Raw genomic sequence first — 27313 nt, 5'->3', positions numbered from 1 at the left:
AACTTTACCTGGAAGGTGTTGGGGTGAGAAACTTCAATTAGCTGCTGCCATAATTCATACAGACAGCCTCTGATAAGGTCTCATGCCCGGTTTCGCACATAAATCATGAATCTGTCAGAGCAGCAATGTGATGAGTATCACGTGGAACCTTGAAGAAAACATCCCTTCAAAGATCCTCTCTTTACATTATTCATCCAGTGACCAATGCTTACAATAAACTCTGCAGGTCTCATAAACACTCACAAACTATACACATAATAGGTGATTTATATCTGTGTCATATATTGTGGCAAATTAGGCCAAAGTGTGTTTAAATCCAGGACTGTGAATCATCCTTCAAAATAAAATCCTGGCATATTTTTGCAAAAGAGATCCAGAAACTAAAAGTAACCACAATGCAAGATCTATTGCTTTATTTTTGTGTGTGTGTGTTAAACTTTCCTTCCCACAGTTCCTACAAATATCATACTTTAAGCTGTATAAAAAGATTTGTTTGTCCACTTGGGGGCAGCAGAACAACCTGTAACATTTGAAATTCTTAAACTGTTACTGCTAGCAGCATGTTATTAAACAGCTAACTATTCATAATTCCAGCAGATATGGAACAACATTAAGATTCATTAGAGTTGTTTTTGTGGTCACCTGACGTCCAATGTTCATCCTCCTTAGCTTTACAACCAAAACAAAGTGCTGAAAGATGCTAATATGGTCTTGGCATCTTGGAGAAACAACTTTCTCGTAACACTCAGGGATCTGCAAGTATTCACCATTTGGGGTCACAGTGGACAGGATGTGTTTGGAGGAGCCAACCTGGGTGCCTAATGCTGCTGGGTGTATGGGAAGAGACTGGTGCTAATGCTGGTTCTGGCACACTGTCTGCAGACAGCACTGTGTTAAGACAACACAGCCAGACAGCAGCAACACCAATAGGCTGGGAGTTTAGAGAGCGCTTCCTGCTGCAGTTCAACATATTTTGATAGGGCCAACAGGCTTTTTTTTCCAGCACACGGCGGCAAACTCCGACACTTTCTGGACACAAGCATGGAAAGCTACTGACGGTGGCCGGGAAATATGCCAGAGCCTCACAGCTCCTGTATGAGCATGAGCTATTCAATAAAGTGAATGGGGGAAACTGAGAAAGCTTCATATTAAAGGTTCTGAGTGTACTGCAATAGTCTGTCAAGGCTATCAGAGGGAAATGGCAGGTAAGTGGACTATGACTTAGTTTAGATTTTGGGAAATATACTTAATTTGTCATTTAACATTTCCCAAACAAATAATAATCCAATGTAAAATTGCAAAATAAATAAATTCTGTTCATTGTTTTCAATTCAAATCAGTTCAGTTTTATTTGTATAGAGCCAAATCTTGATGTACATTATCTCAAGGCACTTTACATCTTAGAGCCAGACTAAAGGAATGCACACTGAGTCCAAGATGAAACCATGCACATCGTCAGGACATATATTTCATTATCAGAAAGAATACAGAAAGAAAAAAAGAAAAAAAGTACTCTGGGAAAAACTTTGCTTAAATATTACTAACGAGGCAATGTGTGTGGACAGTCACTCACTTTGTCCCTCCCTGTAGCTAAACTGTCCCCTGTGGACAGTTTCTTCACTGTACTGCTCTGCATGGCCCTTATCAGCAAAGTGTTGTTGGCAAGTCACATTTCATTCAGTGTTTTTCCCCAACTGAGGTTCTCTATGGGAGTCATCACTGAGCAGCAGTGGTGTGGTATGGTTCACTTACCGCCACACTTACTGAAGTGCATATACAGTATGTTGTGATGCGTTCACTTTCTGAAGTTCATCTGAGCGTCCTTGAATGCATTTGAGCTGTGATGCACTGCTGTGCTAAAACAACAAACTCAAGCAGCCGTTAGATAAGATGAGATCATCCTTTTTTCGTCCCCAACAGGGAAATCTGCAGTGTTACAGTAGCAAAGAGCACAGTAAAGTAGTAAGAAGTAAATATGCAATACCTATAAGTGCAAGGAAATATGACAAATATAGATAGAATAGGGTAAACATAATATATAGTCCAGAAATCTGTGCGTGTGGTTTACTAGGAGCGGTTCTGGTTGTACAGTCTTACTGCTGCAGGAAGGAACATCCTGTGACACCTTCTCCTTCAGACACAAACAAGTGTAGCTTGTAACTCTGTTCCACTACCAGAGGCCAGGTGGGTGCTTATACAGGGCGCTTTCAGGTATGAAGTCTTGTTGAACTTGGCATGCATGGACCATTTGTTGAAGCTCCCTGTGGCACTTCAGTCTTTGGCAGGCCTGACAGCTTCATACAGCCGGTCCAATAGCCCAACTCTGGGGCCATGATAGGCATGTGATAGATATGCAGAGGTTGTTTTAGACATGTTGGCTCACATTGCATCAAGAGGAGCTGCTCCATTCATGGCTTACTTTGTTCCAAAAAAGTCAGTGTCCACCTTGGTATGTGGTGTATGAACTAATAACCTTTTGAGGTATGATAATGGGCTCTAAGCATGGAGGACTTTACAAGATCCACAGCTCAGTTATTGTGGTCATTGTAAGGTTTAAAAGGCTGAACAGAAGGGCATCATAAACATCCAGCCCTAAAAAAAAGGCTTCGGAGGGATTAACCTAAAGATGGAAATTTACATTTTTATGACTGATGACCTGACAAAAGCAAACAGATAAACAGAGGGAGGCTGTGATGATTAATTGACTGGATAATAGCTTTTTAAGGCATTTGTCAGCGAGGACCCACCAACAGGATCAAGACTAGGATCATATTTTGTGACAGGAGTTGTTTCAGGAGTGGCGGTCTGTAACACCTGAGGTGAAACCTGCCTCATTCTGCCTTAAAAAGCTATTAACTCATTCAAAGAATTTCACCTTAATGCCCCCTTGAAGCACTGGATACCTGGCCCAGGAATGATCCATTTTAAAGATGTTAAATACCAAATTAAAGCTTTTATAATAATAATGGTGCTCTTTCTGTCAGATGATGTTATACTGGTAACACATTACATTACATTAGTGTTTATTATGGAGGGATTTGGTTGTAGTAAAGGTCAAAGAACTTGATTAGTGTTTTTCAACTGGCTATAGAGACAGTGTTACTGTGCATCGGCAGGAAAACGTGTTAACTGTTGGTGAATAGCATAGAAACTTAAGAGGGTGATATCGTTTCATTATGTTGTGCTCAGCTTGTTCTGTTGCCCTCAAGTGGATACAAAATATATTAATGCTGCATTGAAATATCAGTGTTTGCCAATCTGTGTCTAAAATTACTAGTGGTCTGAGTTTCCTAACTATACATTTATTATTTATTGATAAATTACTTGTTTATTATATCGATTAGTCAGGAAAATGGAAAGAATTGTGATCACGATGATGTCTGTAAAGTACAGCCTGAATGATAGTGGATCTTAGAGGTCTTAACTGATCTAAGTATTTCAGAGTTTAAATGAATATAATTATAAAATTGTTTATGGGACAATGTTCACTTCACAGTTGCAACAGTATCGACATCATCTCAAATATATCTCTGGCTTTCAGGACATGGCGTGTTACTGATTAATGTGCCAATTTTGTGGTTGGGCTTCACATAAAATATCTTGTTTTGTTTGACAAAAGTCAGCAGAACATGAATACATCAGACATGGCGACAGATGTCTGACATTTTTCGAGATTCATGATATCAATGAGATCAAAGTGACTAATCAAGCTTCGGGTAAAAGTGGTTTTATCGTTAAATCAAATCTTCCACAAAGAACTACACTGGGATCCAGTATGCCACATTCGTAAATCAAGAGGACCAACAGACAGAAAAGGCGGAAAGTGTCAAGTGCTACACTGCACGTATTTGCATTTTACTAAAATAGATTTCAAATAAACCACTCATAGAGTGGCATGAGGTAATATTCTATCTTTTACCCATTAAATATCTGACATACTGGTCCAGAGGTTAAATTGGTGTATTCTATCTTATTTGGACTCCATCCCTGAATAATGTGGAATCCAGAATATCTAATATACTTTGGAAGGCAATTCCCTGACCAAGGGTTGATGGCTGAATTCCACAGGAGGAGATTTTGTTCTCTGTATTTTATTTTATTTTATTTGTTTTATTCCTGATTTATTTTTCTTGATGTCCCACTTTGCATGTAGGCTCAGAAGGTGCTGGGCTATGTGTTCTACCTTGAAAGTTTGTGTTTAGGGGCGGGAGTTAAGAGGGTATTGATGGAGAGGGATGGGCAAACAAATGGGGGGGGGTCTATTTGTAAACAATCACTAATGAATTTGCTAATAATAAAAAAGATATGTTGTGACTTCCCATTTATTATAATAAAGTGTAACCAAGAATAGCTTTTTTGTTTAAGGGGTTTATGAGCCAAATTATGTGTGTGTGTGTGTGTGTGTGTGTGTGTGGCAGAGAAGTGGCAGAAATGATGTTTCCATGACAGTGTGTCAGTGGGTGGAAGCAGATGGAGCAGAGGCTGCAACATTAACAGTAGTGTCTCAACTTGTTGGACACGGCAGCTGCTTTCCTCCAGGCTACTCTCTCCCACCCATCAACTGACTGACTGTGGCAGGCGTATACTTAGTTGTTTTACTGCAGGTGACATTACCACCTTGCCTCTTTGGTAATGAAATACACATTCATTCACTGGTTTGCCATTCATTTGATCACAGTATGTCACTATTCTGATGTGTCTGGTATTAATCATTCTGTGGACGGAGACTTACACATTTAAACCATTGCAACATCTCCTCACCCCTAAGACTCTGGAACCGTACAGTGCTGATTCATGACAATCCAAAGAAATGAATTTGATGCTTCCATTCGCTTTTCTCTTTTCTGACCAGGAAACTGTGTGGGCAGTATAGTTATGATTGAAGATAATAAGAAGAATAATGGTTTGAAAATGTTTCACTCACATCATCACTGGTCTATGTGTATATTAATATATTTCAGATGGAAATATTCTATTGTTAACTTTTGTATGAAGTAATATGTGCAGTGATTGAAAAATGATTCACCAAAAGATGTATTATAAAAAATATATATGTAACAATTCAAAATTCTCCATCTGAAGCTCCTTACTGACAACTTTCTAGCACAGTGATTTAAAGATGTGCATGAAGTGACCTCCTGGTACATCCTCCACTGTTCCACCTCCACACCTGCGGACCAATCACTGCTCTCCATTCCACTCATCGGGGTCAAATTCAAAGATTTCAGTTGTTGAGGGTAAACTGTGGAATCATTTGTCGCTAACATTTATACACCTTCCCCTACATTCTATCTACAACTTGTCTTAAGAAACAGCTCTTTTCTTTAGCCTCTTCATAGTCACCATGAAGACATGACTGACCACAGACTGATGATCACTGATGTTTCCATCATTGTTTCATGCAGTTATTCAGCTTTTCTTCATTTACTGACATCGTTTATTTATGTCTGTCTCATTTGATCATTCATGTTTTTTGTTCAGGGAATTAATCCTATAATTTAATCTCACGACACATGTTGACTATACATTTTCTAACCTGAAGAGTTGATAACTTAAAGCTATAGTAATAATACTCCAAAAATGGAATGATATAATGCTAAGATAGGGACACTGATGAAAAAAAACTGATGCACACGTCTTTACAGTGAATGTTAAACCTAAAGCAACAGTCGACTTGGCTTTGTTTGGAGCAATAGAAACAATATCCAGCTACAAGTTCAGTCATGTATCATATGTGGAGTTTGTCCAAATCTAAATAACAAATATTTTAGACCTGTGGGAACTGGCTGTTTGGTGCATTCTTTTTTTTATGAGAGGGTGAATAGAATCATAATGTCATAAAGAATTTTGATCAGTGCAATACAATGGTGTGTACTGTTATCAACTACTATTTCCTAGAGACCTAACATCACTACGTCTTCTGTTTGGATATCATGTGTTACATCTTATGTGATGTGCTATGACCCATTTTCATTTACATCAACATCTCGATTTGAAATCCCTCATTTTCAAGTGAGCAGAAATATTGGAAAATATGTCAAAACATATAACAGATGTTTCTTGTCGCCCAGGTGTTGGGGTGGGGAATCTTTAGCCTGTGGGCCAGATACAAACTGCGAAACAATCTGATCTAGCCCAGCGGCAATATATAACTGAAAAAGCAGGAAGTGTATGTTATTTTGTGTTAAAACAAAAGGAAATCATATAAAATAGTAGATTAACATGTCGTTCAGGGTGGGACCTTCTGGCTGTATGCCTGTTAGCTTACAGTCAGGGTGAAGAAAAACATATTAGTTAGTGTTACATGTAATCGCTGACAGACATCGTGGTGACTGTCGAGAAGAGAACAGTAAATGTGGAATGCTGCCCTTTCCTATAGGGGAAAGAATAAAGACATGCTAGTATGCTCAATGTGAAAGACTAATCGCAGCATCAAAAGCTAGGAAACATATTAAACTGGATGAGGGACATGGATAAATACTCCTTAAAAAAGCTGAGGCTCTTCAGTGGAGTCTGGGTCCAACAAGAAGCTGAACCCTCATTCAGAAGGAGAATTAGTGAAGGAGCCTTGTTGATGCTTGTTGGTTAGAACCAGACAAGCAATTGTTCCAAAGTTTCAGTTTGTCTCGAAGAACTGTCACAGAGCAGATTATGGAAAATGTATTGAACGAAGAAAGTTATTTCAAGGAATGTAATCATCATCATCATCATCATCATCAGATGCCTGACCAAAGAGAAGCAGTTCCAGCCATCACATCAGACAGGCTAATGTTCAGTTCAGATAAAAAGTTGCTGTGTCCTGAGTTGTTAAACAAATCTAGACGTAAACACCAGAAAATAAAAGCTGAAATTCTGGAGTTTTGTAACATGTTTATCGCTCAGTATTTAACCTAAAGGTCATTTCTTAGTTTTCGAGGAGACTCTATCCAGATTGGAATGAAACAAAACTGATTAGACTTTATTTTTAATAATATTAATTGCTGCCTGTTTGTTTGGATTCCATTATCTTTTCTGCCTAACAGCTCCTGGACTATATTTTCTTTTTTTCATTGTAATCACTTTTTCGCACATCCTGGATTCTGTGCAACAACAGTGGACACTCCCCTGTCTCTTGAAAGTCATCTTTATGTTAAGATAGAGGGCACTGACCTCACGGAGGCTGCAGGTCCAGGTTGTGTGATGATGATGATGTAACTGAAAGGATGATGCTGGGAACCTGTATGTCACTGAGCTGAACAGCTCTCCATCATCGGGCAAAAACCTGTACTCAGATGGCAATAAGATATAGAATCAAACTCTCCACTGCACTGTTAATTTGCTCTCACATTTAGAAATAAATATTCCACACTGAATATTCTGTTAATAGCACTGGCGTTCACGTACGTATCAAAACGTGTTTTCTATAAATAAGTTATTAATGCTAGTAGATAGAAATCTAATCTTTCTGGGTAATGGATACTCTTAAGTTATAGATCAATAGAAACTTGAGTTTAATTCAACATATTCACTTGAGGGCATGATGAAGGAACCTTTGCTCACACTGCCCCCTGCTGTCCGATCCAGTTCATGTTCACAGTAAGAGGCATCACCTCTGCTGCTGATATTCCAGAACATGAGAACTATCCAGCTCTCCTCACTGAGACCAAACATTTCATTAAACTGCTATTTATTCAGTGTTAGGGACATTATGAACACTTTCAAAGCCAACACAGTGGTCGCCTACAGTATAAAATATCAGGGCACGAACAATGCAGTTATGGAGGGCGAGATACAGATGCTTGAAAAAAAAATAATTGGACCTAATTTATAATGACTGTTGCAATCATTGATCAAATTACTACATTTATAAATACCACTCTTAATTATGTACATTTTAACAAACTGACAGTTTAAATGTGATGGCTACAGAACTACTCAATCCCCATTTTTCTCCACTCACCAAAGTTTCTGACCTGAATATTTAAAGTACCCTGAGATTATATCTTATGATTTGGTAATACGCAAATAAAACTGAATTGGAATTTGTAAAACTTCCTAAAAGAAGCATTTACTTTTTAGAATATAGTTGTTACTGCAGCATGACTATTTAGAGTACAGATATTATAAACTCAGGTTCTTGGATCAGTCTGTTTTATTCCTGCTTTGAACAAAAGATAATATTTTATGTTGGACATTTAAGGGGGAAAAGGAGAGATTATTCTTTCAGGGTTTCAATTTTATTGCAAAAAAATCGTATTTAATATTACAAATTAGAGAAAATCTTATTCTGAGAACAGAAACTAGACACAAAAACTAACAACTTCAGAGAACAAATCTTTAAATGTGCACGCTCATCCACTGGAAGCCACAACAAAAGGGTAGTGCTGAGGGAAATCATGGACGACCTTCAGGGCTTCATTGTAGAGCTCCAGATCTGTGGGACACAACGAGTCAAAACGGATGAATGTTGCTGTTTGACAAGCACTTTATCTGTTTGTAAAATTTAACCTACCAAAGGGGATGCCCTTGTCCTCTCGCAGCAAGTTGTATGTTGTGGCCATTATTCCTCCTTTGTTGGACACCATACCGATCAACTCCACAATGCCGCTCAGCTCTTCTTCAAGCTGGAAAATAAGTAAAGAAAACAGAATTTAAATACCCTTACTTTGTTGACGGAAAAGAGGTTCACCTTTTTAGTGAGTTCTACACCTTTCACTGATGCAATAATGAAATAACATTAATCTCTTAAGCCGCTCTCTGGCCTTTGCCTTTCACAAATGAAAAACACAGCAGGACATTCTCCACTCACAACACATTCACAACAAAGATGTCTCTAGCAGGTGCAGCAGGCAGAGGAAGTTACCAATGAATTCCGCTGCTGGAGATGATCACGTTGTTGTATACAGCAAATCAACACTGACGTCGGTCTTAGCATCAAAACTTCTCTTGACATGTTTGTCAGTGTCTTCTACGTAGGTGACACCACTTTTTCATCCTGATATATTTGAATTCATTTAGTTTTTTTCAAGTTTGCGTCAGCCGTGTGATAGAAACATCATCAACACCCCCACTTGCTCGCTGGGAATCCAGCAGATGATTTCCTGCTGTGTTCTCACAGCGGCTCCTGCACACTTTCAGTCGACGTTATACTTGGGGACTGTGCAAAGATAGTCTGCCGAAAGTCAGGAGACTCTCCCTCTGACATCGGCGTTCACACATACAGCGCCTTCGAAGAATGTCTGGAGGATCTCTGGAGTTCAGTGCATGTCTGAAGGCAGTTTCAGACAGTATCCAGAGATTTTCCTAAGGGGCTGGCATGTGAAACTCTGCAGCCAGGACTTCAGTGCATCATCCCAGCTGACACTTCGTCAACCCAGGGGTTGACAGCAAGTCTGTGACACAACCCCTCACGTGACAGAGGTTGACATGACGTGCAGGTTACACCTCTACCACAAAACAACTTCTGGATAATCCCTTGAGCACCCCGTTCTAAAGAATTTACTGAAATCCTCTGATTTATTATTTATAAAAGAAAATACATATTACAATAAAACAAATCCATGTAAAACCTTATTTTGTATCACGTCATACAAAAAAACTCTCAGTTGCCGAGCTTGGAGACTGAATGTACTGGGGATAATTCTCATTGAGTGTCTTTTTGAACAAACAGGTTGGTTTTCATTCCTTCCTGTTAAAGGTTCAGTGTGTATGATTTAGGTGAAGGGAATCTACAGGCAGACATTGAATATAAAATAATCACAATAATGTTTAATCATCTTAATAGTACGAATTGTTGTTTTCTTGACCGTAGAATGGGCCCTTTATATTAAAATGATTTATTTATCTGGAGCGGGTGCATTCCTTGGAGGCCACCATGTTTTTTACAGTAGCCCAGACTGGACAAACTAAACACCTTTTGAGTTTTTATGACAACTGAAGCTACCACAGGTTCTTTTTCATGTTTGGAAGGAGAGGGTGAGGTGAGGGGTGTTCAGCTGCAACATGCAACTTCACCACTAGATGTCACTAAATCCTACACACTGAACCTTTAAGCACGTTAACTATCAGAGTGACACCAATGTCGCTAACGCACTGTGGGACTGAAAAGAAAAATGGCGACGCGTGCATAACTCCAGAAACTAAAGCGCAATGGCCTCTCTGCAGGTCCGTCAGTCAGACTGAAGCACCGCTCGGTCGCTGGAGTACTCACGGGGTCGTTTAGCTCGACTGTGGCAACCTTCCCTTCTCCATCCGACACGGTGAACGTCCTTCCTGTTGGGTGAACCTGTCAACGCAGAAAAGCAACACTGAGCGTCGCGGACATTCACGGAGCCTCGTCCGTCGTTAATAACTCTTGGCTGCACGGGACACCGACCTTTTCGACGCGTCCTACGAAGCACACGGGTCTGTTGGTGTGCTGCGACAACATGGAGCAGTTCACTCTCGGTTTGGGGACATCTATGATTCCTGCCATGTTGGCGGGTTCTTGCCGTGACGCCGCTGGAGTCCGGACAGTGAGGCAGAGCGCGGGAAACGTTTCGTTGTTTTGCAGTTTGTGTCGCGTGGCAGCGCGAGCGGGCGGGGTCTCTAAAAATGACGTTGAAACCCGCCTCGACTCGCGAGCAAAGCAAAACCCGGGCGTTAAAATCGAGCGCACCTACGCTTCTCCTACGACACATCCGTCGTTGTGCTTTAGCATGTAGCTCCCCGGAAACACCAACAAAAGGTTCCGGCTGCTGCTGCCGGCAGTGTAAACTGCAGCAGAAAGGAAAGTGACAGTCATAGTTTCTACACGAACAAGCACACCGCAGAGGTCAGTGACGTCAAAAGCAGAGCACAACAACAGCGATGAAACAGCTGAAGCAGTTCAGACATTAAAAGCGTGTTCAGCGAAGCTCACGCATTCACCACTGAGCTGAACGTAACCGGATGAATCCAAACTCACCGGAACTGAAACGTTATGGAACCGTGAAGTGATCTCAATGTTTTAAACCGAACTTAATGTCACGGAACAACGACATCTGCTCATCCACTTTCGTCGTATCACTTTGGAGGAAGACAGTTATTTTCGTGACTGCTAAAGAGGACATTTAATCCACGAACAACAGGTATGGTGACTTCAGGAACGGTCACGTGTTTATGTTTACTTGAAGTGAATGCTCCATCCGGACTGCGATCGCATTATGAACCACGAGCCACACTGTTCTCCAGAGAAATGCTGAACATACTTGTAAACAGCTCCATGTTGGAGAAGGGAGTAAATGTCCTCTTCGTGCATCGTTGCTAACAAAGTAACATTCGATTTTCAAACTTGAGGCGTAATCCAGTGATTATAGTTTCAGTTTCCAACATAATCAAACAAATCGCAGTGGATGACATCACAACTCCAAGATAGGCTTTAACTTAAAGGTCCAGTGTGTAAGATTTAGGTGAAAGGGATTTTATGGCAGAAATTGAATATAAAATAATCCTAGTGATGTTTTTACTGGTGTGTAATCAACAAAATTGTATGAATTGTTGTTTTCTATACCAAAGAATGGACCTTTATATTTAAATACTTTATATTTACATGGAGGGGTGGGGGGTCCTCTCTGCGGAGGCCGCCATGTTTTTTACTGTCATCCAAACTGGACAAACTAAAACCGTTTGAGTTTTCATGACAACTGAAGTTCACCACAGGTTCTTCTTCATGTTGGGAAGGGGAGGGTGAGATGAGGAGTATTCAGCTGCAACATGACACTTCACCTCTAGATGTCACTAAATTCTACACACCGAACCTTTAATCCTCGAATGAGCATGCATACGTATCCACATTATCCCAATCTATACACACACTGAGGCTGCTGCTCTAACCTTTCTCCTCTTGTGTTGACAGGGAGTCGTCATGTTCAGTTTCCTCGGACTGCGAAAAGATAATAAGAAGTCAACATCTGAGAAGGAGGCAGATGGAGGCTTTGTCATCATCGGTGAGTGACATCAGCACACATGAACCTGGCATGTTGGTGTTTTCACTAACACCATTAAACTGGTTACTTAATTTTTCTCACGTCTTGAGCATAAAGCAGTAATTATTAGGGATGCACGGATTTTACTTTTTCACTCTCGATACAATACTGATTCCTGGGCTCTGCTTATTGGCTGATACCATTGTTGAATTAATAAACTGTATACCTTGCTGTATGGAAGAGACTGATAAAGTAGCTTAACAACATGGTCAAACATACAAAATGCACAGTATTCTGTCCTGGATAATACGTGAGCTGTATTTGTAGACAGATAGCTAACAAGAAAGACCCAGTAGGCGTGATTCCAGGTTGAGAACGATGTACTGAAATCTCCTGAGACTCTTTTTGTAAAACTGCAACACAATGAAAATACACATAATGTTACAATTGAAATTAAATACATGTAACAACACTGGTCACACTTTCTTCTTTCTTTTCAGGTTATAAACCAGGTAAGTACAACATAATATTACATGAGGCACACACACATCTTTTGTCAGTATGCTCTTACAGGTAAGTAACAGCGTAAACACAGTAAATGGTGATAATAGTTCACACATAAACATAACATATAACATGAATGAGGCCTGAATTGAATCCACCTATGCTAATAGCTACAAACTTTTTTTGGATTAAGTTTGCTGTGTTGTATTTTGCAGTGGTAGCAGCCCCCCCCCCTTCCGCAACATTTTCCTTGCAGACATTGCAAGTTGCTGTCAAACTTGCTGGTGTGGCAAGCGTGAAATACCTCCATACAACGGACTCTTTGGCTTACTCCATGTTGTTGCTCTATGTGTTTGTTGTGAGTCAAGTCCACCAGCATGCTGGACGTGCTGCAGACGCATGATGTAACACGTGCCACAAACATAGAATTACAGTCACTAGATCTGCTCCATGGATCAGCCCCATTATCCGATACCTGATCTAGCTATTTAATCAGTATCGGGCCGATATTCGATTTTAGTGTCAGATTGGTGCATTCGTTGTAATTATTCCTGTGCAATGGTAGAGAGTGAAGGGAAACACAGAATGTAGTAAGTTAGATGGTTGGTGTGATATATCATAGTTTAAAGCTTGATTTTTCTACTACATGCAAATGTCTGTGTAGATACGATATTTGATCATTAATTACTGTATCAAGTACTGTATTAACTATTATCTAGTTTAAACCCAGTTAATTAAAATGTAAATGCAACTGCTAGATTGCTGATTAGTAATTGACGAGAGTCAAAATATTACAGATGAACAACCTAAATAAATATGTACAATGAAATAAAATCAACTGGCATTAGTTAGACAATCAGGGTTACACTGCTGTTCATCATTCTCTGTTATTTAGCCTGTCGATATGCAGAGTTTTACAGATGTGATGTCACTGAGAATTGACAGGAAATATTGGTACAGAAAGAGAAGGGCATTTCTGTGTTGTGCTCATTGTCTCATGATTATCCTTTACTGCGTGACAATATCCGAAAGTATCACAGATTTCACAACTTCCTCAGATTGTGGTTTTGTTTTGCACCGCTAATCTGTTTCAAATCAAATCTGTTTCTCGAGTGTTAAACTTTGTTGACCTTGGAAACAGTAGATTTGTTACCCTCACCCCAGTGTACAAGGATTTCAATATCCCCCATATTTGACCACCTATTAAAGCATGTTTCATACCAAGGTCACATAACAGACACTCTCTAAGTGTGCATCTCCATCCAATGAGAAATACCATGAATTAACTTTAAATCAGTATACATTTGTCAAAATAATCTTCTCTTCATCATGTCACTCATAAAACAGCAAATGATCTTAACACATGAGTTAATGCGGTAAACATTAAACATTCCCTGAAATAAAGTGTTGCTGCCATAGCATGACAAGATTTTCTTTTCTGAGCAGTGACAAATGATATTGAACATTCTTATTTTAGCTTTCTTTTCAATTTTTCAATAATTCTTTTAAAAATAAAACTACAAAAATCTACATGCATCCAGGTTAATCCTAAATAAATCTTATTATAGGTCATGAAGTTAACATACTTCATCTTGAGAAATGCAGTTTTATTTGATGTTAATCCATCTCGAAGCTTTAACAGGAGGAGCTGGTGGAGCTGTCACAGATGGTCAGGACGTTATTTTGGCAGAAGAGAGCAGGTGTCAGTGCCAGGTTTATTCTTTCAGACGGAGGCAACGAATTGAGCTCACAGACATTCACCTTTACCATCCAGTCCTGTTTTTTAATGAAAGATGATCCCTATAAAACGAAACATGTCAGTGATTACAAGGCATCCCAAATACAGCTCTCTCAAATACCTCACCTGTCGTTCCTTCCATCTGAACAGAACCGAACCAATGACCAAAATTGAGCTTATAGCACTTTGCGTGGCTGAATAACAGTTGTATGGTTCCTCAGTATAGCAAATAAGCTGAGGCTGGGGAAAGTGCACGGGACTGTTCATCATCATCTCTTACATGTGTTTGGTTATTGGTCATAACACTAAAATAAAAACTTATGTCAACCATCGTCACTGGACACTTATAGGTCTGTGGCTGAAGTGTTAATGGAGCTTGAAACGTTTATAACAAGCACTGCAGCTCTCTTATGGTTTTGGAAGAATCATATAAATGTTTGTTCGTAATTATAACAATCTGTATTTGTATTGCATCTTTCACAAACACATTTACAAAAGCAAAACAGTTGAACAAAAACCATGAAAACACATTCGTTTCAAATATGGAGTTAATAGAATATATGATGACTATAAAATGGCAGGTGGCAATGAATACAAAAAGATATAGAAACCTGTGTATATTATATTTAGCTGTTCAATCATGCATAAAGGCAGTATCCCCCAGCATCCTCCCAATTACTTAGAATTTTTCTACTGGTTAAGTTAAAGCTTTGGGTTCCTGATCAGTTTAAACCCCAGCAGGGGAAACAGGCTGCTACTCTAAAAAGCATTCTTTTCAGAAAATTGATTCAGTGAAAACATGAATTTACTCTTAATCCAATTTATGATATAACCAGAAATATTTGCAAAACAGGAATTTATATACTCTGGGAGGTAAATAGATAAGAATATAAATTGCTCCATGCTGCAGGTAATGATTTATTTAAAAAATAATGACTCCTTATTTGTATCATACTGCCCAACTTGATATCTTTAATTTATCATCTGCCTAATGCCAATTGCCAGCGGCTCCAATGCAATGTTAAACAGAACCAAGCGACAATGTGTCCCCTCGTCGAGTTTCTCATTACATCAATAATATTAATAATAAACTTTATTGGTATAGCACCTTTTATACAAGAAATGCAGCTCAAAGGGCTTTGCATACAATATAGATAAAAATGAAAACATGTTAATCGAAATAGTACAAAAATACTATATAGAAAACAACCTGGATTTATTCTGTGGGAAAGAAAGATTTGATAGATAGAAAGTCACATAAAGTGAGCTGTGACTGTTTCATTCTGGTAAGAAACTTCTGTGATCATAATAAGAGGAAACATGCCAGACAACTGGTGAGAAACATTATACGTGCTGGTGTTGGATCAGAAAAGAAAGCTTTGGGCCTTGTTGATTCCCAGAGGAAAACATGTCTCTATAAATTATCAGCTGCAGAGACACAGGAGGTGAGACAGAGGCAATGTGAACAATTTCATTCTGTGGACAATTTCCGCCCTGCAGAGGAATAGGAGGGTAACACCAGTACCTTCTCACTTTGTCCTCCCATCAGCGCCTCTTCTCACTCAGTGTTTCAGCCACTTGACAAGGGGGATCTAATGAATTGGCTCAGTTACAGCAGCCTGCTACCAGGCCTCCAGCGTAACCTTAAAATAAATGGTTTGTATTTATAAAGCACCTTTTCTAGTCTTGATGACCATTCAAAGTGCCTTACACTACAGTTTGCCATTCACCCATTCACACACACATTCATACAGTGCATTGATTAGCAGCACTTTTTTGTTCTATTCTAAATAGGTAGGGACATATACCAATACATGACTTTCCAGATTGTATTTCTATTCTCTGGAACATATGTAGTTCATTATTTAGGTGCTGTTATCGCCTGCATATTCAGTCAGTAGCTACAGTGTTGGTGAGCACATTCACTCACCAAGCATTTTATATGGGACTCCATACTAATCCTGGGTAGTTCCTCCCTCTCAAAACAGCTTCAGTTCTTCTCAGCCTCAGAGAAAAAGGACCGTGTTTGGAGACATCTGGAACAAGCAACATTTTCTTTATCTTAGCCCTTGGGTATAAATTGGCTGGTTTGGTTTAACTAAACCCTGAAATTATCCATATGTCCATTTTGCATTTTTTTGTGAATAATATCTGCCTTATTTGCTCTGCAGGAGAAACAGTTGAAGAACAGAGGAGGAACATGCAGAGCATGAACATCGCACATCCGTCGACAAACGTCATAGTGCAGCCTTCAAAGGTGAGCATGCTGACAGATACTTCATGGTATGACATGCTGAGGAAAAGTTGTTATTTTCTTCCTATGCTAAGTGATTCACTGATATACACTGGTAGCTGTGAGTTTCCCAGCAGGTGCTGGAAGGTCAGGCTGAGCCACTGTGCCAATATGAGCCTCTACCATTCACCACTGTGGCTTTAAAGCCGAGCTCAGGCAGAAGCTGCCAAACATCTCTGCTGGCCTTTGTTCTTATATTTACTTTACAAGCTTCAAAACGTCAATGTTAATGACTTGGTTTCTAATTAAGGATATTTTGGTGTGTGTCTGTATGTGTACATGGGTGCATGCGTACATTCGTGCACACTCAGTTTGGTCCATATGGCATCTTGGAGTTACCACATGTCCCACAATTAGTGAGTGGTTCATCCCTCCAGTCTTAATAACACAGTGCAACAGGAAGCACTGAGATGCAATAACACTGTAACCTCACTCCAAAGAGTGCAATACACACTCACACACACACGCACACACACACACACACACACACACACACACACACACATGCACACATGCACACACACACATTGCAACGCACAGATAAGATATGTTAAAACCAGTGATGTCTGGTTCCCATCAGTGGCTTTCAGCACTATGAAGTAGTTGAATACAATGTATCTGTATTTTTTTGGAATTTATATGTTGTTCACATATTTTTCTTGCTATTCTCACACATGCTTTAAACTCCATCCATTAATATGTGCCTACAAATGACAGTAAAAACACATGAAAGGGATGTGAAAGCTATCTCTTGTTGTGTTGAACCCACAGTGAACTATTACCTGCGGTTTCACCTCTCTCCTTATTTTGCAATTATTGGCGCATTGATTTAGTTTCAGGGTCCACAAACTCAGCTCCCATCAGTCCTGTAGTCCTCTTTCAGGTGTTTCTTTTCATATAAAATAACCCAGCTGTTCACCACCTCTTCATTTCAAGCAATACTGCTTATTGCTTTAACAATTAATCACTCGGTACAAAAAATAAGGATGTGAAGAATACCCAAAAGTATCAAAAATGAACCAGTGATACAACTGAAAACAGAAGCAAGCTTCTGAGAAGAGAACCTACCTGTAGCTGACAGAACTATCACAGCTTTAAGTCTTCTTGTCATAATATTGATTTGTAAATTGATCTATATGTTAGTGTTAGCCTTATTAGCAGGATTATTTCCGACCACGTTTTTGTTTGTCAAAAGCACAATCCCTTTTCACTGCCTCAAGAGAGCAATGTGCTAACAATTGCTATACATTACCACCACACAGCCCCCAACAACTGTCAAAGAGCATTTCAAGATTCAAGCACTCAGCGGACCAGGTTTTAAAAGCTCAGTTTTTGGGGGAAGATTAAGAATATTTCGGTTTGATCAGAGAGTTGAAATAGAAAGTAAAAGAAGCATTTGCAAGGGAAGCCATGCCATAATACAAGAATGGAAATACTCGAGAGTCTGCTGGTGCTTGTGTGACGGATGGTTACAACCACACTCGGCAGTCTGCTGCAATACCATGTGCATATTCTGCACATTGCACTAAATAACTTAATACAAATACATCCATGACCAAATGGTTGCATTACGATACCCCTTGATCATAAACTCCACAAGGAAACTATAACTACTACTGTGAAAGCTCATTTATTATAGTAAGTATGAATTTCCCTGCTGAATTTTGTTCCAGTGTGAAATTCGATTTTTCATTGATCGCTTTGTTCCGTTCTTATGCTCTAAAACATTATTACAAATAAACTCTTTTTGTAATTTCCCAATTTTCCTTACAGTTATTACCATGGTGAAGGTGCTTTGCTTTTTGCTTTGTTTCATATAAACTATTTTTGAGAGCACAACAGAAAACAAGAGTTCGTAGTGACCTAACCCTAATCCTGTGCAGATAAATCAAAATTTCCTGTAACAACATCTTTTCTGCATTTATTCTTACATTTGTCTTTAATTACACACTTCTGCACAAAACAAAGTCTCAAATCTCTGGGTGAATTTCATATCCAGGCCTGAACCCTACTTTGCAAGGCAACACATCATGAACTCATCAAACAGCCTCAAGCTCAATGAAAAGCACAATGTTGAAGACAGTCCCTCTTTCTCTCTTCACTACAGCTGAACAACAACTTCCCACAAACGACCTTTATGGAAAATATTAAAATGTAGCTCTGATTCTTGAGTGTTCCTTGCATATACAGTACACCCTCACTGTTCAGTCACCCTGCAGTCTCTGCAGCTAAGTGCTTGGAGCTATGTCCGTGCGTATGTTCAGTACATGGTGAAGACCTGTAGAAGCACAGCTGCTAAATATAAAGGTGACTTTGAAATCTAAAATCACGGAGCAGTAAGTAAGTCATTAATCTCAACTGTAGACACTTTTCACAAAGCTTCCTTCAGAGGTGCTGAGATCATTTGAGCTGTTGTTGTGTGATTTGTCATTACATCATTGAGAATGTTCATGTGGTTTGACTTCTAAGGTGTAGGAACCTCGTGGCATTGACATACACGGCAAATATGGATGTAGTAGGTGTAAGCACACTGTTACCAGTGTCCCTCCCACCGTCAAAGATAATGGCCTCTAAGTCTGAAATATCGTTGCCTTCTTTGCTCCCAGTGTGGGATGGATGGATGGTTGGTGGATGGAGCAAACATACATGTCTTGCATGTTCACCCAGCTCGCATAGAGAAGACGACAGTCCTTTGTCTTGTGGTTCGTTCCTCTAGGTGATGTCAGCAGATAGGAGCTGCTTCATGGCCGAAGTTTATGCAGCCCTCCGCCTGTGCAAAGTTTATCAAGACAAAATAAGACACTTACTCATCGCATCAACGGTTTTGATCAGTGTGTTTTTTTGATGTGTCTTACATAGCCAGTTTCGCACCTCTTCCTGTCATCTGTTCTGGTAGTGCAGGAAGATGATTCAGATGTCACACGTTCAAATCAAGCATCCTGGATTACACAACACAGAACACCGGATCCATGTCAGTCAGTATCAAGTTCATCATGCTTCAGCATCGCACATTAGCTGAGTGTAACAGTGTACTTCCTGTATATCATCTTATTGAAAAATATTTTTACATACATTGTATTCTTCATTATTTCTGCACTACAACTAGGTCTTAAAATGATACATGGTGAAACAATTTAAGAAATGAAATGGCCAATCCATGTATTTCAATGACACACTAAAGCATTACATTACATCACAGCAAGAGTAATCCATGTCAGTCCTCCTCTTATTTGTTACATTAACAGCAGGAAGTCAATATCACAATATAATTTGTGAATTGGTTACTTGAAACTTGGTTCATGACCAACTGGATAAGGAACGGAAATTCTCTTTGTGTTGCTTCTCATTTGGTAGAGAATCAGGTATGACACACCTGGTGATATGATAGCTTCCTCTGTTTGAGACTTGTTGGTTCTCTTTGTGGTTTCAAGTAGTTTGGCCTTGTATCATTGATTACAAGGTAGAAGCTGGGGCTGAGTTGAATATGACCTTTGGATGACACAGAGTCACCAAATTAAAGATTATTATCTTTCTGGAAACATATATTATATTTTGCAGTCACATCTGTGTGAAAAGACGAAATCAACAGGGTGTAAATAACTGACAACTAGACCATAGGATGGTGTGATGTGAGAGTAGAATCCTATGGTGTGTCTAAAATGGAAAGGGTTCATCTACTGGCAAACATGAATGTGCTCAATATTAAGCATAACAATGCACATGGTATTTTTAATAGAATTGCTTCGTCGTTCAGGCTCTGCGTCTTCCATTCTACCCTGCCATCAAATATTTGATTTAATTTTGAATGTTTAGGGACAGTCTGTGTCAAAGTTGCTTATATTTTCTCTGGACCACAATCACACCACCTAAACTGTTCCAATTCCTCTCCCTTGGCCCCGCCCCTAGATATGAAGTGCCCTTCTCCATAGTGTCCCCCTCCAAACAGAGCCACAAATGAGAGGGGTGGAAAATGTTTCCCCATAGGGACACCACTTGCTACGTCCTCAGCAGCAAGCAAACATTATTACAAACGATATCAACTGACAGAACCAATATCAACCAACAGTATAATACTGAAACATTTGACAACTGCAGGACAGACAGAAAACAGATTGATCTATTGATGAATACACAGTCAGTCAGTGTGTTCACATCAGTTATGTAAATATATGTTATATAATGGAGCGGAGAAGGTCTTTTTTTTCAAACTTCATATATGGGACATGGGAGTATTGAATGTTACTCTCATTCTGATTGTCTACATAATTGTTCTGACAGCTTAAAATAAGATATTCTGCTGGATTTAAATGAATTTTCATGATAATTTTGCAAGGTTTCATACTTACATTTATTCGTTTTCAGTGATCGCCATTCCTCTGTTCGTACAGCATTCAGGGATTTCTGTCTACCCCATTGTATTTAGGGGGGTCCTGAAAACATTACGGTTGAAAGGGTTGTTTGAAGGGCTAGATGGGCACCACACCTACACCTACACAGAGAAATGGGACAACGCTACCCCTTCATGAAGGTGAATTGGAACAGGACCTAAGTAGCATATAGTTGCACTATACCTAGTGAAAAACGTTTACGTGATTTTACTAACTGAACTATGTCCTTACTTTAATTTGCTGCCTAGTTGATGTACTGCACCTGAGTATAGGGGGTCACTTAAAGTAAAAGTAATCCCACACTACAAACTTTTACTCTTTGTTTGTTTGTAAGCAAAATAACATATTAAATTAACTGAATAGATGTCCACCAAACCTGGTGGAACAATGCAGTATGGGTAAGGGAAGAACCCGTTACCTTTTGGTGCAGATCTGGATCGAGGTGGATTCAGGATTTTTTTTTTTTTTACTTTCTTTAAATCTTTACATTTTCAAAAGTTTTCCTGGAAATAATTAATGGATCGTGATGAAAAAAATCAGGGCCTTATAGGGAACTGAAATCTATGTGAATGTGAAATTTGGTGCTGCTTGATTGAGTATTCTTACAGAATTTTGAGTATGCAGTGTGTACAAACTTAAATATGTATACTAAAAAAAGCCTGTGTTTCTTACAGTATTGTCAAACAATTGTGGATAAGGTACAACTGCCAGCTATACAAAAATCAAACAGTGGAGGATTCTTGATCAGTTCCAGGAAGCGCTTTAAAGAATAGTATGAAACAGTTTAAATAATGTTTTTTTTTTCACTTGAACTGAACTGGAAGTGGCTTTAGTCGCACACAGTCCACATATTATATCTTCTTCTGTTACAAAATGGTAAGGTGCTGAGCCCTCCAACTGCTGTTTGTGGGGCAGATAAAGTAGAAACTGTGATTATGAAAGTAATCTCTGAACAAATGGTTTACTGATGGTAAATCTGTGTCTCCTTTTCCTCACAGTCATCCTACACACCTTCACCTCAACATGGCAACAGAGAGCTCCATATACCTTTACCCACAATAGGGCAGGCACCAGGGCCCTCAGCAGCGGAAACTGCTTCGACTCTTCCGGATGTCCTTGGAGACGTCCCCTTCACTTTGGCTCCTCATGTCCTGACTATGCAGGCAGGATTCCAGCTCATTCCTGATGTGCTGCTGTCCCGGGACATAAACTACAACCTGGCCAATTTTCAGTATGACTTCACTTTAGAGAACTCAGTGCTCCATAATCCCTAGTTTGATCGAATGTTGATATCAGGAGCTGTCAACAAGAGTGGGGAACTTAGCAGATTGTTGGCTATGTGAGAAGTTCCAGCGCTACAACCTATTGAACAAGTAAATGAGATTCTGTAGAATTAAAAGGAATTAAACTCTGACTAAAATGACATGAAAACACACACAAGATTTTGATTTGAAAAGCATTGAAATGATGAGGATGACAGGGTCTAACTTAATTGCTTTGTTGGAACAGAATGGCCCTGTTCCCTGTTGTGTTGCTCCCAGTGTGAATACAAGGAGTACAGTGTGTTATAATCATGTTGTCTCACTGTTAACAGGATAGTTATGGGTTATTACAACTTGGGTCAATAACATTTCACTTACCAAGACAGTTGCTGACATTGCTCACAAAAAGTAAGACAGGTCAAATTTGAACCAAGACGTTGTCCAACAAACTATGATGGGTAGTTTACCAAGGATAGTCTTGGTAATAATTTTACTTTCCTCTTTTCAATAATCTACTTATTAGATGTCCTTCTGGGTTTGGTTATTATCAAAATGTATGTACAAAGTTAAATTCCTCTCTCTAATGTAGCTGAGTATCTAAATCTGTCATGTTTTTTGTTGTTGTTACAAGTAGATACAAAGAGCTGTAGCCAATATGTGGTATTAGCTTGACAAGGTAACAGTGGCAAACAATGACTGTATATAAAGATGGACTACGCGCGAGTAAAAAATAAATTAAGCCAAAATGTCCTGGTAATGGATGCTGCTATCTTGTTCTAGTGACATAATTATGTGAAACTGTAGTCTAAAGGTGATACATGTGCTTGGCCGATCATGAGTCAGTCTCATCTGTCAATAATGACATTTCAGTTTTTATAGCATCAAATAATTAATTAAACTTTATCAGAAACATGAATATTGAACAAACATCAGTGTGATAAGAACTACTTAAAATGACAGAGACGATCTTTGGAAAAAATAGTTTGAGGTGTCCATGCCTCATTTACTAAAATGGAGGGGGCGGGGTTGAGACCTGCACTGCAGCCAGCCACCAGGGGACGATAGAGATGATTTGGCATCGCTTTTGGGAACTGTCATGTTTGTCTATCTTTAAATACGGTCATCGGAAGCAAAGCATGAATGTAGTCATTGGTTCTCGGGTCAAGTTTAGGTCTTAAATTTGGCAGTGGCAGTCATGTTCAGATAAGTTCGGTTGTAAAGACGTGTTGGAGCTGGGTTTACGTCCCAGTGTTAGATTTGCACTACTGACTTTTGTCTCATGTCCAGACTTCAGCCTCCATGTTGCCACAATGTAAGCGCTGTTGTTTTATTACTGGTACACAGGGTGACCCAAACTATGAATATAAGACCCAAGTTGTACGAAATTAGAATTATCCCTGATGTAAAGGTTGAGAAGTTACTACATACTGATCCATAGTCCTTGAGCTGTGAGCTATGAATTGATTATACCAGGTCATTTCAAAAGCTATGAGAAAAAGCCTGCTTTATTTGAGCTCATTTGATGCTGTGGCTCGGCATTTGGACAACTCTTCAATAGAGTCACTTGATAGAAACAACTAATTCATGCAGCTCTCTTGGGTCAACAATGTTTGAGCTGCAACAATCGAGGATTGTCTGAATGAAAAATGTATTTTTTTTACTTACTTCAGCTTCTGTGTCTTCTGTCATAATTTAATATGATGCCATTGCCTTTTATATATTTGACATGATATGAGGTAGCAACACTACTTGCAACGATCAACATTTTTGTGTGTTTTCAATCCCCTTCATGAATATGGCCTTCCTTTTGATCCATCATATATTTTTCTACCATTATTACAAGGTTGCATTATCTGCATTTTCCTTTAGTCTTTCCTTTTACGTGTTTATGGAACACACTGTTCATGAGAGGGAAGGTGAAGGGTAAAATATACTCATGATTAGTTCCGACCACGCTCAATATACTGGTGTTCAGAGTGAATCTCTCACAAACGAAACTGAAATAACTCTTTTTACATGTTGGAAAACTGAATGTTGTGAATAGCACGAGCCCCGTCTCTAAATGGTACCGAACAGTCATGTGGAACTGCATATCATGTGAAGTCACTTGCTGTTTGTGTTTTAAACACAGAACAAGGCTCTAGAGCTGCAGGTGTAGGTAAATTTAAGTTTTTACCATGTATTCTTTTAACTTAACATTAGTAAATAGACTTTGTGCCACTCTCTGCATGTGTCTCCCATCGTCTTTCAGCTCTTCAACTCACTGATAAGTCTCTATTGTGCTCAACTTACATGATAAGTGTGATAAGTTGTGCTGTGTTAGAGTCTACATTTGACAGATTGTGGTGGAATGAATACATCTTAGCTATCTTTTGTGCTTTGTTGTTGATACATACTGTAAAAATACAGGGGTTAGTTTTTAGTTTGTCTTAGATCTGTACCTCCTGGTTTGAACCATGGTCTCAGCAGAGTACATGAAGCTGGATGAACTGACATCTTAACCGTTGTATTGTCCTTCGTTCTGACTTAGTTTGATAAACATTTAAACTCAGCACAGAATTTTTTTGCAGAGTGAGCTGTACTGTGCAGCAATACTGTGTTTACACCTCTGATTGTTTATACATGATCAAACTGGGTCTCTTAAAACCTGTTGTGCCTTTAATATGCAGCCCATACCATTCGAATTGTACCTTTCCCTCTCACTAATATGTCACTAAAATAAGTTCATGCTGGTATGGTATTCTCCTGGTTGTAACTGTGGAAGGCAACTTACTTTACAAATAAATTTGAAGAAGGATGTGGTGTTTTGTCTCTTTAAATTCTTTTCTTACTTGGATGATAATTTTAAAGGAATAACAGTATCAAACTGTTACGAAATATCAATATACCAGGTTATATTCTATCTTCAAAAATAATTATTTTAGTCTCACAGCACGTGAGACTCACTCGTCTTGATCTGGAAATTGTAAGCCTGGATCTATTGGTGGTGTCAATGTGAGACTTGTTCCTTTGATGGGACATAATGGTCTTAACGTGGTACCTTTTGTTCTGACTTGGGACTTCCTATTCATCACTCCTGTCTTGTTGGTTTTGACTTGGGACAAGATTGGGGACATGCTGTACCTTTCTTGACTAGAACTTGTTAACCCTGATTTGGAACATGTTGACCTTTTTGACTTGCTCATCTTAATGTGAGACTCATTCTTCACTTGTGACCTGAGACTTGGTTTGAGACTTGTTCTTCACTTGGTCTCGACTGGGGACTTTACAGTAAAACCTTGAGACTTGTAAAACAATGACTTCATGCCACCTCTATATGTCAAGTGTCAAAAGTCAAAGATGCATATTCTTTTTCAGGTCAATTAGGAACAGAAAATGATTTTCAGTAATGCTGTAGTCTGTGTTTAGGTGTACAACAACCAGTTATAGCAAACACCATCCCACACAGCTTGAGTTCAGTTCTTTGTAATGATGATATGTGAAAAAGTGAAAAATCAATTAGGTTAAACTTTGTGATAATTTATGTGCCCAGTTAAAAAAAAAAGTGTCACGGAAAGTTTAGCCTGTTATATGTACGGCTCCTTTACAGTGGTCACCAACCAATAGCACGGTCTGAAATTACTTCTGATTAATGTTGTTAAATCTTTTTTTTCGCTTATTTTATTCAATGATTATAAAAGAAAATGCAGAACATAAAATAATAACAAGAAAAAGGATTATGAAATTAAAAAGAAGTTGTCAGAATTGTAATCAACTACAGATGCTTTCTGATTTGTCAGTGCGTTTGGTGTTTTGTGTAGTTTTATTGTATGCTTGGACTGGTGAGTATTTCATTTGGACCATTTCCATTCGTGAATAAAAAAATTACAAAACAAGAATGAGGACATTTAAATGAAATCCATGCCTTCACTCAAGATTTATTTTCTGGAAATGAATCTTTAAAGAGGAACCAAACACGAAGTCAGTTTGTTTTTATAGTTTCTTCTCTTCTTTTTATTCAGCACACTGGCTGAAGCCTCCATGAAGCCATTGAACACATTAGCGACTTGCCCAGGAAGTCGTGCGGGACCAATCGGAGGGGACCTCGCCCGAAGTCCAGCCTCTAGTGTCAGAAGTTGTTGGAGCTGACAGCAGCTGTCTGTGGTGTGCGTGGTACCAGAGAAGAAGAAGAAGAAGGAAACTACAGACCCAGGAGGAGCGAGGAACGCAACACGAGACTAACCGAGGTCCCGGTAGAAAAGTTCGTTAAAGTCTCTGGTGCGCTCTTCTTGTTCTCGACAGTTGTCGCTGCCCTCGCACACGCGCAACGTGAGCGATCGCAGTGGACGTCGGGACTGAACTGTCAGTAACTTTGGGGATCCGACGTGGAAAGTTTGTGCAGATGAGTCGCGCGTGTGTCGTGTTCGTGAATATGAAAGCGCGACGTTAGGCTGCGACCTGTTCGCCTGGACGTGGTATTTTACTTCTCGAGTGGAAGTGACGGATCATGTCAGCATCCACAGCAGCAGCGGCGGCGGCAGCGGCAGCAGCAGGCACGCTCAGCCGCTCCCCCACCTCCCCCTGCTCCTCCTTCGCCAACAACAACAACAACACCTCCGCGGTCCGGTCGCAGCCCATCCGCGCCACGGTGCCGTACCAGCTTTTGCATGGAAACCAGCTCAGCCCAACCCGCTCCGCGTCTTCCTCCTCCTCCTCCTCCTCCTCCTCCTCAGTAGCCGGGAGCAACACAGGACCGACGACGTCCCGTTGCTCCAGTCCCGCCAACCCGAGTGGAAGCGGCTCGGACGGCAGGCTGGTCCGCAGGCAGAGACTGTCACCGCCGGACAGCAGAGGCTCACCTGAACGCCCCCACCACCCGCCGCTCTCTAAAGGTAATGCCGTCCTTTAACGCGGAGGAAGTTTATCCGTAATGCACCCATCATCGTTCAGATAGCTTGTCATGCTAAGCGCCGCTCCTGTCTCTGATGTGGCAACCGCCACGCGAACCTACCTTTAATAAACTGTCAAATCAATGGTTTCGGGGATGAATGAACACGATGCCTGCATTGAGAGATTGAACACTGATGATTTCCAATAGATGACACGCTCCTCTTCCATTCGGCTTAAGTATAGCACGCATCCATCTAAATGAAATCTCAACTTTAATCATTTTACCCACCATTTGCCATCAGGCGTCATGTCGTGTTTTGGTGCGAGAAGCTAGT

At 39.7% G+C, this 27313-nt stretch overlaps 3 protein-coding genes across 5 annotated transcripts in view; 2 read left to right on the top strand and 1 right to left on the bottom strand.

Moving 5' to 3' along the window:
* Positions 1-8194: 8194 nt before the first annotated feature.
* rpa3 (replication protein A3) lies at positions 8195-10779 on the bottom strand. Its single transcript, XM_020090825.2, has 4 exons — positions 10355-10779; positions 10190-10264; positions 8492-8603; positions 8195-8413 (listed from the first exon to the last, which is right to left on the bottom strand). The coding sequence occupies exons 1-4, from the start codon at positions 10451-10453 to the stop codon at positions 8331-8333; spliced, it is 369 nt and encodes a 122-aa protein (XP_019946384.1). The 5' UTR covers positions 10454-10779; the 3' UTR covers positions 8195-8330.
* A 168-nt stretch (positions 10780-10947) lies between these two features.
* Positions 10948-24906, top strand: umad1 (UBAP1-MVB12-associated (UMA) domain containing 1). Of its 3 annotated transcripts, none has more exons than XR_011239493.1 (5): positions 10948-11087; positions 11855-11945; positions 16338-16423; positions 21846-24225; positions 24262-24906. XR_011239493.1 is itself a non-coding variant. In XM_020090823.2 (5 exons), exons 2-5 carry the CDS (start codon positions 11864-11866, stop codon positions 22119-22121), a joined length of 456 nt encoding a protein of 151 aa, XP_019946382.2. In that variant the 5' UTR covers positions 10948-11087; positions 11855-11863; the 3' UTR covers positions 22122-24906. The 3 variants fall into 3 exon arrangements, 2 of the variants coding, with proteins under 2 accessions (XP_019946382.2, XP_019946383.2); XM_020090823.2 differs by adding an exon at positions 12425-12436 and having other exon boundaries at positions 21846-24906; XM_020090824.2 differs by having other exon boundaries at positions 21846-24906.
* A 1204-nt stretch (positions 24907-26110) lies between these two features.
* The window catches only part of glcci1a (glucocorticoid induced 1a), a 35196-nt gene continuing 33993 nt past the window's right edge, over positions 26111-27313 (top strand). The window contains exon 1 of the mRNA XM_020090344.2: positions 26111-26980. Coding sequence (XP_019945903.1) covers positions 26596-26980 — 385 coding nt within the window. The 5' untranslated portion in view covers positions 26111-26595. The remainder of the gene's footprint in view (positions 26981-27313) is intronic.

The sequence above is a fragment of the Paralichthys olivaceus genome, chromosome 20 (assembly GCF_024713975.1).
Source record: "Paralichthys olivaceus isolate ysfri-2021 chromosome 20, ASM2471397v2, whole genome shotgun sequence".
Taxonomy (NCBI): domain Eukaryota; kingdom Metazoa; phylum Chordata; class Actinopteri; order Pleuronectiformes; family Paralichthyidae; genus Paralichthys; species Paralichthys olivaceus.
This window is presented reverse-complemented; position numbering and strand designations above follow the sequence as displayed.

Coding starts and splice junctions, on each gene's coding strand:
- rpa3 (XM_020090825.2), bottom strand. CDS start 10,453: ATGGCAGGAATCATAGATGTCCCCAAACCGAGAGTGAACTGCTCCATG. Junction 10,265..10,354: donor TCGTAGGACGCGTCGAAAAG/GTCGGTGTCCCG, acceptor CTGCGTTGACAG/GTTCACCCAACAGGAAGGAC. Junction 8,604..10,189: donor CAGTCGAGCTAAACGACCCC/GTGAGTACTCCA, acceptor CTTATTTTCCAG/CTTGAAGAAGAGCTGAGCGG.
- umad1 (XM_020090823.2), top strand. CDS start 11,864: ATGTTCAGTTTCCTCGGACTGCGAAAAGATAATAAGAAGTCAACATCT. Junction 16,424..21,845: donor TCATAGTGCAGCCTTCAAAG/GTGAGCATGCTG, acceptor TTTTCCTCACAG/TCATCCTACACACCTTCACC.